Below are 18,064 nucleotides of genomic sequence, written 5' to 3'. Positions count from 1 at the left end.
AGACACAATACAAGAGATTTTAAAGGAAACAAAATCCCTCAGCAAACTGTAATTTGTGTCAAGGCGCTATTGCCGTCATCAGGTATGGAGGGAAGATTAATACAGCATCCCACATTGCCGGCCGTCATCCACGCAGATAATTCATGCAGTGAAATGCCTGTCACACCGTTGGCAGGTGCAGTTTAGGTAACATGAGAATGCATCACCACTGGAAACAACACTATCATTAATAAAACACAAAGACACTGCAGGAGCAGGTTTTGTGAAGGGAATTTATTCAGATTTGGGAAGATTCTCCTGTAATTTCCGCTTTAAATAAAATACACTCTGGCTCCGTGTGTGCTGATATGTCAAGGTTAAGGGGGAACAGAGAGATATGAAACCCAGGAGCAGATGGTCTGGCTACAGCAGTGTGACAAATACATGTAGAGCATTAATTATTCTAATCGTACAACTTAACTGTCCAGCACACGCAGGGTATCAACACCTGGTCTTAGACAAGACGATCAAAATCAAACCACAACAGCCCCCAGTGTCTGTGGTTTCTAATGTTGAATTTGCTCATAATCTTTATGCCAACACAGATCCATTTCCCTAATTGTTCCATGCCATTAAACACATGTACCTGTGCACTTGCGGCTGCTGTCCTCTCTTTTGGAAGCACTGAGCAGCCGGCAGTCAAAGTTTTCCTCCCAAAATTCCGCAAACCACACATTCCTGCGATTGTTCTCCAGGGTGAGGCCCGTAAAGTATTCATCAAATCCTGGAATAGAGGAAAGAAGAGAAAGGCTCAGTTCCGGACCAATTATCAGCCAATTCTGACCTGCAGGAAATGAAGTAAAAGCTGTGGTGGTAGCAGGGGCGCACAGCTCGCCGCTAGGTGTTGGAAGAAACCCTTGCAAGCACTTCCTCATCAAATTTTGACCATGGCGGATCCTTTTCCGCAGAAGCCCCATAGAACTTTAATCGCAACTTTCATCTAGGAAATTACATTAATTAAGAAACAGGATGCATTATAAATAACGCAGACTTTCTAAGTAGTGCCTCAGCCTGTTGCCTGAAGCTTGAAGGTGCTGAACAGGTTTTCCTACTCTGTAAACTTCTCTTTAACAAACTGTTTTTTGTAAAATTACGGCCAACGTAGTTCAGCAAAAATATTCAGCACACCTCACGGCCAAATGTGCTACAATGTGTTTTTTGTTGCCGTTGTTTTTTATTCTTTAACTGCACAACCAACAATTTTCAGAGTAAAAAGTAATCTGAATTTCACTCTCATCCAGTCAAACCAGCTGGTGGAAAAGGTGGTAATGGTTCACTGAAGCTAAATGATTCTGCTTATGTTAATTTCATCAGTCCACCGAGGAGGCATGGTGGATAACTAGAGTCTTCCTTGCGAACATTTTCTCATTTTGGATTTGGCTAGACGTTTCCTAATGACCAAATGCTTCATAAAAATTAGGCTTCCTTTTATGATTATGAGCGTCTGTATGGGCAGTGACACAGACCAGAGCTTAAAATAGAAAGAACAGGCCGGGAATGTTCCATTTAAGCTTTGAATTTTGCATAATCCCTAAAAATGCAGATCTACAATATCCTCATTTGCTTCATTTTGCATGTGGGTAGAAATTTTGTCCTTAAAAAAAACTGTTATGAATATGATATGATAGAAAAAAAATAAAATATAGAAATTAAAGCTTTGACAGACTTTTATCATGCACATGTTTTGACAGTCTAAATCCATCACCAATGTTGCTTTTTAAGAAAGTAAAATCAGTTCCTCACTAAGCCATTTAAATTATCTGGTTTTATGGTTAAATATAAAAAGGAGAGCTCCTCTTATCCAAAGTGGTTTTTAGTCTTATCACTTCAAACCCATCATGGTTATAATTTTTCTCTGAGGACTGTCAAGAGTTATTGGGGTATATATATATATATATATATATATATATATATATATATATATATATATATATATATATATATATATATATATATATATATATATATATATAATATATTTTTTTCTTTTTAACAAATTGCCTACTTAAGCATTATTACATATGCAGCAAAATGTGTGGAGGTCAGTGAAAAAGGTCCAAGTAAAGGCAACTAGCTCTAGTTATGGGTACTGGGAGGAGCCCAAAACACTCAAAAGAGAAAAAAGGCATTTTTTTAGAAGGAAGTCAGATGAGATTTCTTTAATTCTTCAAAGAAAAATAGTATATCTTTGGGTTACAGATATAATCCAGAGGAAATATTTGAAAGGCATAGATTTATAAATAATAGATTGCAGCCTGTGGTGTTCATGATGCAGGTACCTTCAATGGAGGAACGTTTGGGCAGAATTGTGACTGCTCCCACTGCTACGTCCTCCAGCTGGTGGATCGGGCTGCTCTTGGACCCCCAGCTGTCAGATCCAATCCACAGGAAATGGCCCACCTGGTTGGCCCTCTTGGTGGCATTGAGAACTCCTCTGCAAGAACATCCATATGGTTATTAGCAGAAAAAAAAAGAGGGAGAGAGAAAGAGAGAAAGAAAGGTGTGCAATCCTGTGTTTATCAAACTGAGGCACACAGCAAGCCTTAAGCAGCTCTTTGGACATAAAAGGGCTCTGATGGGTTTTTTCTCATTAGAGCACAAGCCAAAAGAAGGTTATTACTGTTCTTACTTTGCAGCATGTGTTCTGGGGAAAGCAAAGATGGTAACATTTAAATAACACAGCATATGTCTGCAGGCAGACACGCTTATTTTTTATCATTCGCACTTCACCTCTGGATTCTTCATTCTGAATTTACATGTGTTAAAGGTTTGATTCTGAGCTTCAACATATAAACATTACTCAGGGGCTATTGTAAATGAAACAATATCTCCTCTGCTTCGTTCCGACCTGAATTCCCTGCTTCCCCTCTGAGCCATGTTTGTCTTGTTGCAGGTATGTTTGTGCAGCCAGACGCAGAGTGTGCTCTTGTTAAAACGGCACTCCTAGCCTTTTTCTTTTCTTTCTCTTTTTTCAGAACCTGCTGCTCAGAGATTAAAACACCCCAACGTGGCAAGTCAGCGGCACACCACAAGAAACACGTATGACTCCAGATTGTGCCGTTGCGCTCCTCACCGTATGTCTTCTTCACTGGCAAAGATGATGATTGCCCGGGCGTTGTGGGTTTCCAGCAATTGTTGGATGATTTTATCGTAATCCTCCGTCTTGGGGTTGTGGGGAATTTTCAAAGACTGGGCAATGCAGATTCCACCTTTATAATGGGGAAAGAAGGTACAAATGAGTAGGCTCCTGGGATTCACTTCATGCACAGTTTCTCAAAGCTTCAGGTCACAATAGCTGCGGCTTTTTCATGGAAATCTCTCCCAAATGGAAAGAAAACAAGTCTAAACACAAAAGGACTTTGATAAAGCTGCTCTGCCTTCTATGGAGTCTAAACGACATCCTAACAGTGTATACATTTACATTTTGGCAACGATCTCCAAACCACAGCAGCCTGCAGTCAAACACTTACTGGATGGTGAACCTTCCTGCTGAGCGCCGGCATCATTTCACAGACAGAGACAGTAACAAACACATCTGCTATTACAAATCCAATAATCCACACCCACTGGGACGCAAAGCTACAGATTTAATATTATGGATTTGAGAAGAAAACACCAGCTCGGCATTGAATTTTCATTTTACGTCACTATCAAACATCTCTTACTGAAACCTGAACCGATCAGATAGCACAGCTGGCAATAACAAACAAAGAGGATATTAATACAGACGATAAATCACTCTCAGGCAGGTCACCGCTGATGAGCTTGTACAGGATGGAAAGCGCTGATTGCCACACGCTGCTCTCAACACGGTACATATTTCCACGTTTTGTTTTAAGCAGATCATCAGATGTCGCGACGCTCAACAGTTCATTATTGGGTAGAGGAGTGAAATCCTCTCTTTCACAAAAATAACCTGAAATTGTGTTCTGTTCCCGTGTGATGTGGCAATTATAGATGTGGAGGACAAGCTAACCTTTCAAGCGCTGGAGATAAACAAATAATATGATAACCTGTACAGAAGGATGTTCTAACTACTGCAGGCCTACACTGAAGCAGCAGCTCATCCCGAGTCAACAGCAAAGCTTTACCCAAACCAATTAAATTTCTCCCACTCAAGCATTTTAATAGTCTACCCAATAACCTCTCAGTTTGAGTTTCCCTGAATAGACAGGGATATGGAAGGAATCTCCTAATTGCCACTCTCCTCAGGCTCATTACTTTGATATAAACAGCTTTTAGCTGGCAGATCAAACATCTACAGTCACGATTATTCTGTGGCATTTCTTAAGGCAGGAGAAAGCAAAATGATAACTGTTGAACCTTTTCTTAGATGTGTGTTTTTTCTAGCATCAGCAAGCAAAGCTGTTTTTTTTTTCTTTTGATGTAAGAAAAGACACAGCAAGTGTCAAAAGGCTTCTCAGAGGGCTGCTGTTATCCAGCTGGAATGGACTGAACATAAAAATGGATCTCCTGCCAGTGGCTACGTCGTTGCTTAAGGGTTTGCGGTAACTTGTTATGAGGAAAATGTGCTCTGTGTCATTTGTGCAGGGAAGGCCAAGCTGAAGGTCTCTAAGGATGAACACTAAGGCTCTGTTTCAGCTCAGAGAGTTCAGATAATTTAAGCCAGAGTGCACACTATGAGACTGCACTTCCAGGTTTCTGTTTTCAGAGCCATGCAAAGAATTAAGCAGCAACTTCCACTTCTGGGCTGATTGTTTTCTGTTTGTAGGATTCATTCACAAGTACTACATACAAAAAGAAAATGGCTTTGCAAATATGATTACATCTGTTACATTTTATAATATTTCATCTCGGCATAGCCACAAATTCCAGTTTGTTTTATTGATAAACAGACCCAAAAGTAGAGCATAGCTGTGAAGTTGAAGTAAAATAATACCTGGTCCAAAAATTACTTTTAAAATAGAAATCTGAAAGCTGTGGTATGGATTTGTAATTTTACCCTATGATAAAATGCTTTCACTTAAGTTTCAGCTACAACGTGGCAGCATTTTGGAGTATCTGTTATTTTCATTCATATTTTTCTTTTTTCCTTTTTTTCCTGTGTTTCTGGTGGGAAAAAAAAATACTGTTTTTACATGTTGGTTCACTGGTTTTGGATGTGCAGCTGGATGGATTTGTGCTAACACTTTATATACTTTGCTCATTTGTTATGATGTAACCATAGCAACAATGTGGTTTACAACAGGAGCAGCTGATTAACATTGCAAAAGCTGAAATGATGCCACAACTTCAAGCCACAAATCCCAAAGGGGTTGAAAATGAGGCATTGTGGATTTTGAGCAGGAGCATAGAGCAGAGAGAACGGGAGGAAGTTCAAACCATCTCTTTGAATGTGAGATCATTTCTCGATGGAAATGATCTCACATTTCCCACTATGGAAATGTGAGGTCATTAGCTAGCTAGGTGGATGAACATGCAAGTAGTCACAGTGGAGAGGTAAACCTCCCCTCTAACAGGAAGAGCCCTCCAGCAAATTTTGGGTCATTGTGAGTGGCTGCCGCACAAAAAGAAACAGAAGAAGTGATGTAGGATTACTTTCTATGTTAATGAAAAGTAAAAAGCTAATAACAGGAGCTGCATAACGTTTAATTGATGGCAGATTAACTAACCTGAGCTGTAGGTCTCTGCAGCTCATCCAGAGGAAACTTGGTTGCCTCTCTGATGCTCTCTTTGAAAGTTATTTTTAGTAAGTTTGAAGTTTCATAGAAAACTATTTTTTGACAGTTTTCTATGAGATGCTCTAAGCTTTAACAACTCAAAGAAAATTGAAGCAAGAACATTAAAGATATGGTAGTAGGACCGAACCCTTCATAGAACTGAACATTTTTTGAAAACATGTCTGCTCTGGACTTTGGTCTTCTGTAGTCTGCTTGTAGTTCTCTAGCAAACTACTAAAATCTTTATAGCACACCAGGGATTAAATTACACACAGCTAGAAATGTACAAATTAGGTAACTTCTGGAGGGAGTTCAGATTGCCTTCAGAAGTTTATTAAGTAGATTTAGTGGGAGTGGATTTCATTTAGCGGTAAAGGGGATAAATGTGCATGAAGGCCACACATTTTATTAGCAAAGAATTTTGCTAAAACCACATTGTTTTTCAAATTTCACAATTACGAGTTGCTATCTTGCTCCATCACATAAAATTCCTGCTGTTACATTAAAAGTTAGTGGGGTTTTTTATTTATTTAAATTTATTTATTTTGATCAGCCAATACAAAGTAAAATCAGAAATAAAAATAAGACAAATAGTCATGCCAACTGATATGCAATTTTACACAATTTGCTCGAAAAGGAGCAGGTTTTAAAGTGAAATATGTGAGAAGTTCAACAGGTACGGATACTTTTACAAGACACTATTATCTATTTGAATTGCTGTCCTGTGAAAATACATCCTCACCAAACCCGGCTGAATCGTGTAAAGAGTAGCAAGATCTTGAACAAAGACAGATTGCAGGTCACAACAGTTAATATAGAGACCACCCAAGCCATTGATGAAGATAAAAAGCATTTGGAGCAAAGCCCATCTTCACTGAGAAATGTGCTGTGAGCTTAAAACTACCCCGGCGGTTGTGGGCTGGCGGTTGTGCAAAAGGGGCTAAATTATTGAATACCTGCGGAATACCTCATCTGTCAGTCAGTCAGATGGTCGAGCAGAGAGAGGCGGGGAGGCTACCATGATAAAAATGCAAGTTTAGTGTCAGTAGTTTCAGAGTGCTGCGCAGTATGTCGGGTCGCCTTCTGCTGTCGCTGGGATGGAAATGGACTTGAAAGAGACTTCATCTCACAGAATATATTTAAAGGAGTTCTTCGAGCCTGTTCTGGTTGCTGATGTCCAATGCGAGGCAGAGAAATGTCAAGCTCTTTGAGATAAAATTGTGTCAGAAAAGCCAAGTACACAAGAACCCCTGGTCCCAAGATATTTTAAAGGCCTGTATTTAAAACAATATGTAATTTTTAAAATGTTTGTCTTATTACGTGCACTATGTAGACTTTCCATTAAGATTTTTGCTTCACTTTATCTCAAAAGAGAACAAAGAAACTCTAAAAAAAAAGCCGCAAACCTGGCTTTTTGTTTTTGGAACAATGATCCGTTCAGAGTTAAAAGGCACTGGTAGGTCACAGCTTATAGAAGAAAACTATCCTAAATATTTTTGCTTATTCCTCATTTGTTATTTGTGTTGTTATTGTTATTTGTTATCTATCTTTCCTATTATCTGTGGGTGTAGAAGTGTCATCAAACGAGTTCAGTTTGTGCTCTGGTTAATGTTTACTTCAGGCAACCATACATCTTCCTACAGACAATTGTGATTCACCCCTTTTTACTCTGATACCTCTAAGGTTTGTTAGAAAACATTAGAAAATCTCCTACAGCGCTAACGGCTGAAAGTGATGCTGCTTTAACAATTCACAAAAGAAGAAAAATCACAGAATGAAACAAATTGTAACAATTTCCAGAGGACTGTTCTCCATTTTCAAAAGTGAAACAGGAAAAAGAACCCAACCTTTGCCCCATCAGGTTTCTGTTACTGAACTTGCCAATACCTATTTGCTATTTAAAGCAGACAAAAAGTAGCTTTTTGTCCATTTCTTCAATCATACTGGTCTGGTTTATGGAAAATATCTGCTGGGGAAATGTCTGGCCACAAAAGTTAGCTTTGAGTAGCAGTTCTACCCAAATAAAGACTACCTTCAGAGAAAAAGGCAGGCAATAATAGGAAATATACATTTTGTGAAACCTATGGTTCACTTGTCCTGGAACTGCTCTTTCACAAAACATCCCTGGTATGCATAGTTTCTTATTTTATTTCTGATCATGTGTACCCTAACTTTTTCTAATGCTTAAAATATGTTTTGTTTTGTCACACTAATATTAACAGTAAACTAAATTCTCACTGTCATGTTATTAACACGCATCTTGTACTGATCAAATTTCATATCCAAGTTCTCCAAGTGTAAACCAAATTTTGTGAAAACAATGTGAACTGTAGCTTCCACATTGATTCTATACACCATATTTTATCAACAATCAATAGCATGAAAAACTGTACTCAAAGACATGTGATTAAATATTTTAATATATTTAACACATAACACTTCAGACATGTTATGTGTTAAAGCGATTTGAAACCCCTAGCATTTGGTGATCATGGTATACTGAGGTTGTATTCTTCATACACCTTTCTTTGTTGTTATCAACTTGAAGTGTGCCTTGATCAGTTTTGTTCTTAATAAGGAATTTAGATTTTGAAAATTGAACCTACCTACACGTCTAAGTGAATAATAATGAATCAATTTTCCCAACGAGTGATTGCTTATCTTTCCAACATGTCCTTTGAGCTAAAAAGGTTAGCTGGCAGTTCCTGTTGTTGACAGCTGAAGTTAGTATGTGATCTGTAGCTTCTTAAATAATTCCCTTTACTAATTTAACATTAGAGTTGGAAGCTTTGAATCAGAGGCTAACTTCAACATTGTGTTTTTCAGCTGAAATGGCAGTGAACTGTTGCTAGAGTAGCTTGCAAGTTAACCTGTTGAATGATTGGGATGGCAGTATTTCCTCTTGCACATGAGAAAATACATGAGGAGAGAATAATATATTTTCTCTTATCATGCCTCTGAAAGAAATGGGAACACTGTATCCCTATTTAAAGTAGTTGGAAAGGCCAATGTGATGCTTTTCATCTTCGCTCTTATTGTTAAACATATTTCACATAATACATTTATAATATACTAATTATCACGTTCTTCGTGTTAATGGTTCAGGATAACAAAGCTTTGATGCATTCTTCAAAATATAGTTGGCAGATTAAATTATTGGCTACCTAGTAATGTTACATTCTGTACACAATTCTAATTCTGTAGCTGCTGTGCAACTATATGAGAGTGCTGCAATACCTTTATTTAATATTCTCTTTAGTCCATATTCTCCACCAAAAATGCTATGCTGAACAAATCAAGTAGTATTCCAGCTGCATATATTGCTTGCTCATATCTAATCTAGATCTGTCCTGGACAGGTGCACTGATGTTTATTTATTTTTTGCTACATCTGGCTATGCATAATTACTCTAATAGTAAATTTTTACTGTGCCAATGAAATCGCTAAGCCTTTAAATCTTTCTAAACTTCCAAACAGAAAACAATATGAACTTCTAAACTGATTCAAATTTTCTTTCTAACACAGTTTTGCCACATATTCAACCTTCTCCAAAGGACACAATCTTAGAAAACAAACAGTATCTATAAATATTAGGCTCAAAGTTGTGAAATAAAACATATTTGATTTGATGATAGTTACGGAGTACAGATTGTGAATATTAATACCTATTCAAGTTTATCTAGCTCACATAATAAAGCTTGACTATCCTGATAATGTAATTAAATCTTTAATTTATACATTTAATTTCTAAGAACTGGCATTTTAATGTGAAAGTTGTACTTGGATGTTCAATATGGATAAGCCCTTTATAGCTGTATCATTTGCATACTCTTCTATAATATCTACAAATATAAAATTGATGTAAGATTTGATGTATTTGTGTGCTCTTTATGTATGTATGTGACATGTGTATTTATAATTATAGATTCATTCTTTTCTTTCTTTTTTTTTACTTCCATCTGTCAAGTTTTGTACAATGACAATAAAGAAGGAAATTGTGTTTTAAATCAAAATATTACTTTGGTGGTATGGTTAAAGTTAAATTCCAGACCTAAATCAAGAGAATCTGTTACTACACTTGAAAATCAATCTCCACACACTTTCTCCTTCCAGTCTGACACAAACTGAGCTGCATTTCAAAAAAGAAGGTGCAGAGATCTTTGTGTCTACTTGTGAAGAGCTAGTAGAAACCAGAAATGTTTACAAGTCATTTTTGCAAGTCTGATGAACAAGAAAACAAGATCTATCCAGAAAAAATATACTATTTCTTATCAAATACACATTTATGTCAAGTGTACTACTGCATTGCTGTAGGCTGGGAATCCAAAACTGTAATGCTTATCTCTAGGCCTAAATCATATCACAAAAAATTTATGATTGTATTCCAAACTTCTAATATTTATAAACAATTATTTAATCTGCCATCCAATAGACTGCAAAAGTCTACTTTATATTGTTTTTATCTAGATATTTTTAGCCAGACATGTACTTGAAATATAGCAGTTAGCTTAGCAAAGGGACTCTGAGGTAAGTTATGCTTATTTATTTTCCTAAATAATGCAGTCACTTAGAACAGCATTGAGTTCAAGGAACAAGTCTAACTCAAGTCTAAAATCTTTCATTATTGCAACTTAGGTGCAACTTGAGTCAGAGTCTCAAACTAGAGTCGCCGTCTCTCCCAGAAGCATTGCTTGAACATGTCGCAGCTTAAGCTGCAGGGAAAGATGGTTCTGACTGAGGGGGACTGAACACAAATCCACACATCAATTTTCACTTTATTTGTAAACAGACAAAGAAAATCACGTATCCTTTTCCTTCCAATTCATACTTGCGGTTTGCTTTCTGTGTTTCTATTATTCAAAATCCTTCTTTAGTGTATTGATGCTTGCAGTTGTTAAGTGGCAAACACAAAAAGGAGCAAAGGGCAGAAATACTTTTGCAAAGTACTGTATACCCTTAAATGGCTTTTAAAAAGTTGGTTTTTGAGTCAATGTTTCTGTTTTGCTTCATAAACCAGGCCATCTAAGCCCGTGTCCCCAAAGCGATCCAAATTTTGCTATATGCTAGTCTGAGCTTGTGTGGGAAATAAAGGCTCTACAAGCTGGTAACTATATGCTTAGGGAGTTTTGAGTCTATTCTGTTTTTTGTGCAACTGATGTCAATATTGTTGTGAGGAAAACAAAGGAGGATTTTATCCTTTTTTTTTTCCTTTTTTCTTTTTTTTGGCATTGATCTTATATCTGCTTTACACTGCAAATGTAAAATCCCCAAACATACAGTTCAGCTCATACAGAGAAGTTGGTTTTTGCTTTTGCTAGTCGTAGTTCGGGTCTTCCTACAAAGTGGACTTAGAGTGAATTTACACCTCTTAGCTTTACATAAACCTAGAAGCAACAAACATAGAGCAACTTGATGGTTATCAGATTTAATAGCAAACCAAATACAAACTTCAAGGTCTTAAAAGATGCAACTTCTAGAAAAAACTAAACTCTCAAAACTCCTCTTATGTTTTGAGGCAAATGACCCCATACCACTCTGCTAGATGCTGCTCATCTCCTCCTCACCAGCAGAAATTAAGCCCTAGCTTTCATTTGATTTATACTGAACCTGGTTCTGCTGGAGGTTTTTTTTCTCTTAAAAGAAAATGATTCCTCTGCAATGTTGCCATTTGTACTGATATCTCCAGTAGAGAAAGTTTGAAAACCCAGAGTCTTTTTTTCCACCCTTTCACTTATGAAGTTCTACATCATTCAGAATGAGTTATCTAAGCCAATGAAGACCATGTGACACAACCAGGTCTCTGTATTCACAGAAGAGCCATTAAAAGATCACTAAAATTGGTTTATAGTTCTTTGTCTTAGGTAATGCTGTGCATGATCCAGTTGGTGAAGTCATCCAGCCTGCTTTCTGCTTCTATATAGAAAATGTTCAACAACTTTATGCATTTGTAATCATCGGCTTTTATAACAGACACTCCATTAGATTCATGCAATCCAATGGGTTGCGTGAAAAATGCAGCATTTTTTATTAATGCTGCATTAATAAAAAATATTAATGCAGCATAATATTTTTTATTATGCTGCATTAAAGTTATAAATTGATATGATGTGGTCACAAACAATTTTATGATATAGATAGGGTATAACTCTTTACCTGGGGTAGAAATTTGTTGTGTAATTTTGTATATGTGTGTGTGTGGTTGGTATGCTCCATATAAAATCCCCATCTTATAAAAATAAGAAAATAGTGTACAATCGTACAGTGTTGAAATAAAGCCCTGTAATACCAGGTGGAATGGGAGATAATACTTTCAGTAAGCAATATAGTGAAATTCATTTTGGTCTTTATTTAAATTGACTACCAATTTATACATATATTTCACTTCTGTGGTATAGATCAGACTTTTGTAAAGCAATTGGAGGCCAAAAGTAACAAACAAAAATCTATCACTTAAGAAAAGGGTTAGAAATTTACTAAATTTGCTAACTCACATGTACTCATTTTAACACTGTTACTTCAAATGATCCTTCATGGATTTAGTCCATAAACTTTGTAAGAGCCACCATTGTCCTGACAAATGTTGCACATTATGTGAAGTCACAGTGGAGAACCTACATTTCTCAGCTGGCCTGGGGATGCCTTGGGATTATATGCATCATTAGTGCCATACTACTGTATAAATTAATCTCAAGTATAACATGGAAAGATAGAAAAATATTTATTTTTAACATTGTGCTTAAAAACTCTCCCCAGTTCTTTATTACTTTCGATCAAGGTTATGAAGAGTAACCAGGGCAGCCAAAGATGGCAAATCGCTGCTTTAGCCAAAGAAATTGTTTTTGTTTTGATTAATAGAAGATTGGACTCAACAGTTCATGGGCATGGAGATATATAAAAGTGCTTTAAAAAGATAAGTAAAAAAAAATTTAAAGATGACTTTAATAAAAGAAATACTTTAAAGATGACTTTAATAAAAGAATAATAAAAATGAAAGGAAATTAAAAATTCAGAAGATACTAGTGGAAGGAACTGTCCTGGAACGTTTTCCTTGAAAAGTAAAGATCTAATTATTATGCAAAATTCTGGGACACTTCTTCAAAATTCTGCACTTTCTTTCCACAAAAAATGACAAAATTGGGTGGGAATGCATGTATCACTACACTCCTAATATTTGTACAGATTGAATCTTACAGCTATAAAAGCAGCAATTGTAAGAGAAAACCCCAGCCTATGTTATGCTTTGCTGTGTGTACATTGCATAAAGGTGCATTTATGTTGTGTCTGCATGTTTCTGCAGAAATATATCCACACAAGTGAAGTGAGAAGTTTTCTAAAGTCAAAATGTGGAGGTGGTCACAGAGGAGAGAGTTACTTCCACCACGCACACAAACAGCCCCCTACAGTCCATCAATGTGGAGAGAAACCGCACCAACGGAGCACGCATGGGCCCAGGGCACAATGTGGAACGTGGGTGGACAGGGGCCAAGACCCAGCAAACTGCATGAGCCGTCCCCCAAGCACCTATCAGACTAGGTAAGGAAAACTGTTATGTTTTATTGAAGCTCATGGTGCTTGTGAAGTCGGATGATGCCAGGTGGTTCTGATTAGGGATGGGCGGTACAGACTTACATTTTCATCTTGATTGTTTGTGGTGCTATTATGATAATGATGAACAACTATTTGTCACTTCTTTTCTGTCTTTTTCTGGGCTACTGTATGGATGTGACAGCTTGGCACAGCAATTGTTGGCCCACAAACCCAAATACTGCTCTGAAAAAATATTCCCATTTTGAATTTGGCTTCATCAGGATACCAGTTTTATAAATAATTGCATTTATTCCCTGAGCTACACACACTAACTGTATTTAACCATATTTTTGAATTTATTGATGCTCTCTTGGAACAAAGAGTGAAGAAAATATAAGAAACTATTTAGTCAGCTTTTGAACATTTCAAACATGACAAATTTGTCATTGTCACATGGAATCCTGAAATTTCAGAAATGTATATTTTTTTACATTAATGATGATACAATAAATGTTCAACTATAGTCGTTAAGACTGGAAATGATTTTTTTTACATTTCCACCTCAATAAATCCAAAAAACTCCTAAAGGTTTGTAGGTGTTTAATCTGTTGGCTTTCTTCAAAGAAACTATCCAAAATTAGGGGAGAGTAAATTATTTAGTTTTCGTTTCTATTTTTTCCATCATGTAAAATCAGTAGTAAGTAGATTTTTGTTAATCAATAATAAATTATGGTCTTCATTCTGTAAACCTTCATATATTTTTATTGAAAAAACTACAACCCAGCCCTGCCAAGTAATAATGATGTTGACTTAAAATATCAATTCTTCCACTTCTCTCAAATCAACCATAAAATTCAGATGTTGGACATTTTGTAATGTAATAAAGTTCACTCATCGATTGCCTCTTCCAACTGATTTGTGAGAATTTATGTAAAAAAAAAAAAGGGTTTATGCATAATAACACAATTTAATTTTGATTTTTAGTTACTGTGATGTTTTATATACACTGTTTTATCTAAACTTCATGTTTATGTTCTCATAAGCCTAGCAAGGGAACATCTGCTTTGTATTATATTGTTTTTGTAAAACAATATTCACCGCACCTTGGTTACATAAACTAATTAATTAATTAAACAGTGGAGGTCATATTCTTGTCCTGATTTAGAACTAAACTATTAGTTCCTCTTTTCAAACTAGTTTACTATCAGCTCACATACTTATTTCTTTAAATAAATAATTTGATTGACAGTATGTTTTAACTGTCATTTAAAATCTGCCAAGAAAGCAAGAGCAGAAAGTGAGGTTATTTCCACATTTATTTACAGTTACTCTAAATGTTGAATTTCTCCCTGCAGCAGATGGATGTGATGCTAGCTTGTGACAGTAATAGCTGCTCGTTATTCACCTACTCCTGGTAATACAAAGGCTTACAAAATAAAGCGCAGTATGCACCTGTGACCTTTGCTCTGCATTAGATTAATATGTCAAAGAGAGTTTCAATAATGATCATTGCTAATTTCATTGGACTCCTGGAAGTTCTCAGCTTATCTGATTGCCACAGGTCATGCACCACATTAACTTCTTCAATTATTCATCTTCAGTGCCCTCGGATCTAAAAATGCATCGCAGGATGAGAGACCCGGCACTCCCATTTCGCTTGATAATATACAAAATCCCTTTAAATTAGGAGCAGTTGATGGTTTCAGCTATCCAGCTTTCCCGCCTACTCACTAGTAGCCTCCAAACCAGAACCTCCAGGGTGTCCATAATGCTGCAATTATATTTATCACCTCGACAGTCAAACGGCAGACTTAATCCCTCCAGTCTGCCTGCCTGAACACTTGGGAGCACATCAAATTGGGCTGACATGCAGCCTATATTCACATTCTACATCTCGGTGCCCTTTCATATTCCGCTTGCCTTTTCCACTGATGGCCTGGGACACGTCAATGTCGGAAGGGCCCAGCAGAAGGATCGCGGTCTATTTTCCAGATGCGTCATACCTCTCCCATCCACTGCTGCATATGAGCCTAATATGTTTTCAGGCAGATTCCTCTCTTGTCATTGTTAAGGACAGATCTGAGAAAGGCTTAGTGTTGGCAAGGTTCTGCAATCAATTCCACGGTGATACTTTGTGGGAGGTTTTCCTCAAGTGCAGGCTATTTTTTTTATTTATTTTTATTTTTTTGTATCTGATGGGAAAAACTGAACTCCATCGCTCTGGCCTGAATCCAGACAGACACAGAAAAGTACAAACAAGATTTATCTCTGCCAGATTCACCTGGAGCCAGATGGAAGGTGCACAATGTGGGAAGAGACAGTGGAGCAAAAATAAAATAAAAAGGAGGGGGGAAAAATGGAAAAGATCAATACAGGCTGACCATCACTCTAGTCTCAGCTTGGGGTAATGGGCACCCATATTGCATTAGTACGCGAGATGGTTCTCCTTGAAGTGGTGAAGCGAGAATCCTACTAATGCATCTGACATTTGGACGCAAGAGAACGGGGCAGCCGTGCAGAAATGTCTCAGGGCCTTACGGATGAGCTTGCAGGGATGCTATAGTGTCAACCAAACAATGCTGCTCTACTTTCTACATTTATTTACAACAGAAATGTTGAAATAAATGTGCTGTCTTCCCATAATAACAAAGATGGCTTTTTTTTTAATTCACTTCAGTCCATTTCAGTCATTTCAAATGCAGATCCCCTGCCACTGAATGAATCCTGTGACTGTTGTCCTATTATATAATTAATGTGTCTATTAAAGATAAATCCTAGGGTACAGAAAATGTTCCTTTAGAGCATCTAATTCTCATTTGTGTATGAATACAAAATAATGTGCGACTGGAGCTCGGCTTTAGCAGGAGGAGTGCAAAACAACAATAGTCATAATGCCATACCTCTTGTGTTGTTGTTTGGGAATCATAATTATATCACTCTGTTTACGGGTCTTTGCATAAGAAAGAGTGAAACATTAGCAGCAATGTGCCTGAGAAGCCCAGCTGTTGGAAGCTGCATTTATTCCAGAATGTGAGAGGAACTGAGACAAAACAAGCCTTCAATCAGGACTTTTCTTAATTTGCTACAACACTGCCTTCTTCACTTCTGTCTTCCTTCACCATGCACTCTCCCTCTGTCGCTGCAAATTACACAGCCGCAAACAGCTTCTTAAAGTTTTAGTGAGTGATCACACTGGATATGAATGCACAGATAAAATATTCATGCATGCTGGACCTCTGATCGGGGGCCTGTGAGATATCATTAGCTTTCCAGATTTTTTAGGGTTGTCCACACTAGTCTACTAAAAAAAAAAAAAGAGAGAGAGACAGAGCTTGCTCCAAGCAAATGTGCAAGAATTCAACTGAGATCCACAGATGTGTAGGTGAGAGAAAGCATCGCCAGACATGTTTGGTTAATCATCCAATACTTGTAATGAGACATCTTTGGCTTCATGTTGCACACAAACTGCAGCAGCCACAGTGGAGAGTCTCTGCAGACTCCGGTCTGAAGACCTCTGAACCATATGATTTGATGAAGCCAGCTGACCCATCGAACTGTATAAGCAGAGTTTATTCTGCCGATAGCACTAACTGTTGACTGACATAACTACATGCCGTCGGCAACACCGGCCTGGAAAAAAAGGTGAGTCGAACATGTGCACAGTTGTCAGGTGTCCTTCTGAACAAAAACATGTGAATGTCTGAATACAAATCACTTATCTTCCAAACCTCTTCAGACATAACAATAAACTTGTTCAGTCTCAAATAGGATAATTTCCTCTTAGAAAATCTCTATTATTGTTCTACTGCATATTTAGACAAGTGAAACAAATGCTTGAAGGCTTTTTTCTTCAAAGCCCCAAAATTTGATCATGTTTAATGCATTTTTCTAAAAGAAAAAGCTCTTTCTTATGATTGACCATCAGCACGATTCTGTTTTCATGCACATGTTCACCGCTAGTCACTGCAAATTAGAAATAAATTAATTATTTTATATATTTTATATTGTTGAATGCAGAGTAATAACTACTGAATAGGACATTGAAAACGGTTTAATGTGATGATAAGTTGAGTGACTATGTAAAGTCTGCTTTAAAAAAAAAACTATTGTAAATTAACAGTGCACATTTGATGTCCCCAAATAACTCCACATAGTCTGATCAGGGAACTGCTTTACTGAGCAGGGGGGCCTGCGGCTGGCTACAAGCTCTAGAACAGCGCCTAGAGATGTTACCCAATGAAGGGTTTACACAGAAAGTTAACAGGGAAATTAAACAGACTAAAAACATAAACAAGACCGTGTGACTAACTGATGTCTGCATCAAGCCTATTTTTTTTCTTTTTAGGTGACGATAAACACTTGATTTCTTGATAAACCTTAGTACTTATTTGCATGCATAACAACATGTCGATATTATAACGTTTTACATAAATTTCTAATATTTTGTCGAAGTGTCACAGCCTGCTTGAAAGCAGCAGATCACGGTCACGACCTTGCAATGCACAAAACCGTTGAGCTTCAGTTCAAGTCTAGCTTTGAGATGGCCATGAAAAATTCCTGATTTGCGTCGGATGATCTGTTACTGGGTTCAGTAGGTTATCTGTTTGGAGTCATTGTTCTGCAGAAATCCAATTTTCAATTTTTGATAGAGTCCATCAGATCTTTAAGTTAAATCCCCTCAAATTTAAAAGGGATTTTAATGTCATTCGCTCCAGCCAGGTACCCAAGGCTGAGGAAAGAACAACAACATCAAAGATCCCCCATCATGCTTAGAAGTGGGATATGCTTTATCCGCATAGCCTGTACTTTTTAATGGC

The 18,064-nt window shown here is 37.2% G+C and overlaps 1 protein-coding gene across 3 annotated transcripts in view; it reads right to left on the bottom strand.

The window, feature by feature from the left end:
- LOC122824863 (metabotropic glutamate receptor 7-like) overlaps positions 1-18,064 on the bottom strand; it is a 106,667-nt gene that overhangs the window by 43,425 nt on the left and 45,178 nt on the right. For all 3 annotated transcript variants that reach the window (XM_044105922.1, XM_044105739.1, XM_044105831.1), the window contains exons 3-5: positions 3,113-3,248; positions 2,319-2,473; positions 626-763 (exon numbers count right to left, since the gene is read on the bottom strand). In XM_044105922.1, the coding sequence (XP_043961857.1) occupies positions 626-763; positions 2,319-2,473; positions 3,113-3,248 (429 nt within the window). The remainder of the gene's footprint in view (positions 1-625; positions 764-2,318; positions 2,474-3,112; positions 3,249-18,064) is intronic.

The sequence above is a fragment of the Gambusia affinis genome, linkage group LG01 (genome assembly GCF_019740435.1).
Source record: "Gambusia affinis linkage group LG01, SWU_Gaff_1.0, whole genome shotgun sequence".
NCBI classification, from domain to species: Eukaryota; Metazoa; Chordata; class Actinopteri; order Cyprinodontiformes; family Poeciliidae; genus Gambusia; species Gambusia affinis.
Note: the sequence above shows the minus strand (reverse complement) of the source record. Positions and strands in the feature narration are given on the sequence as shown.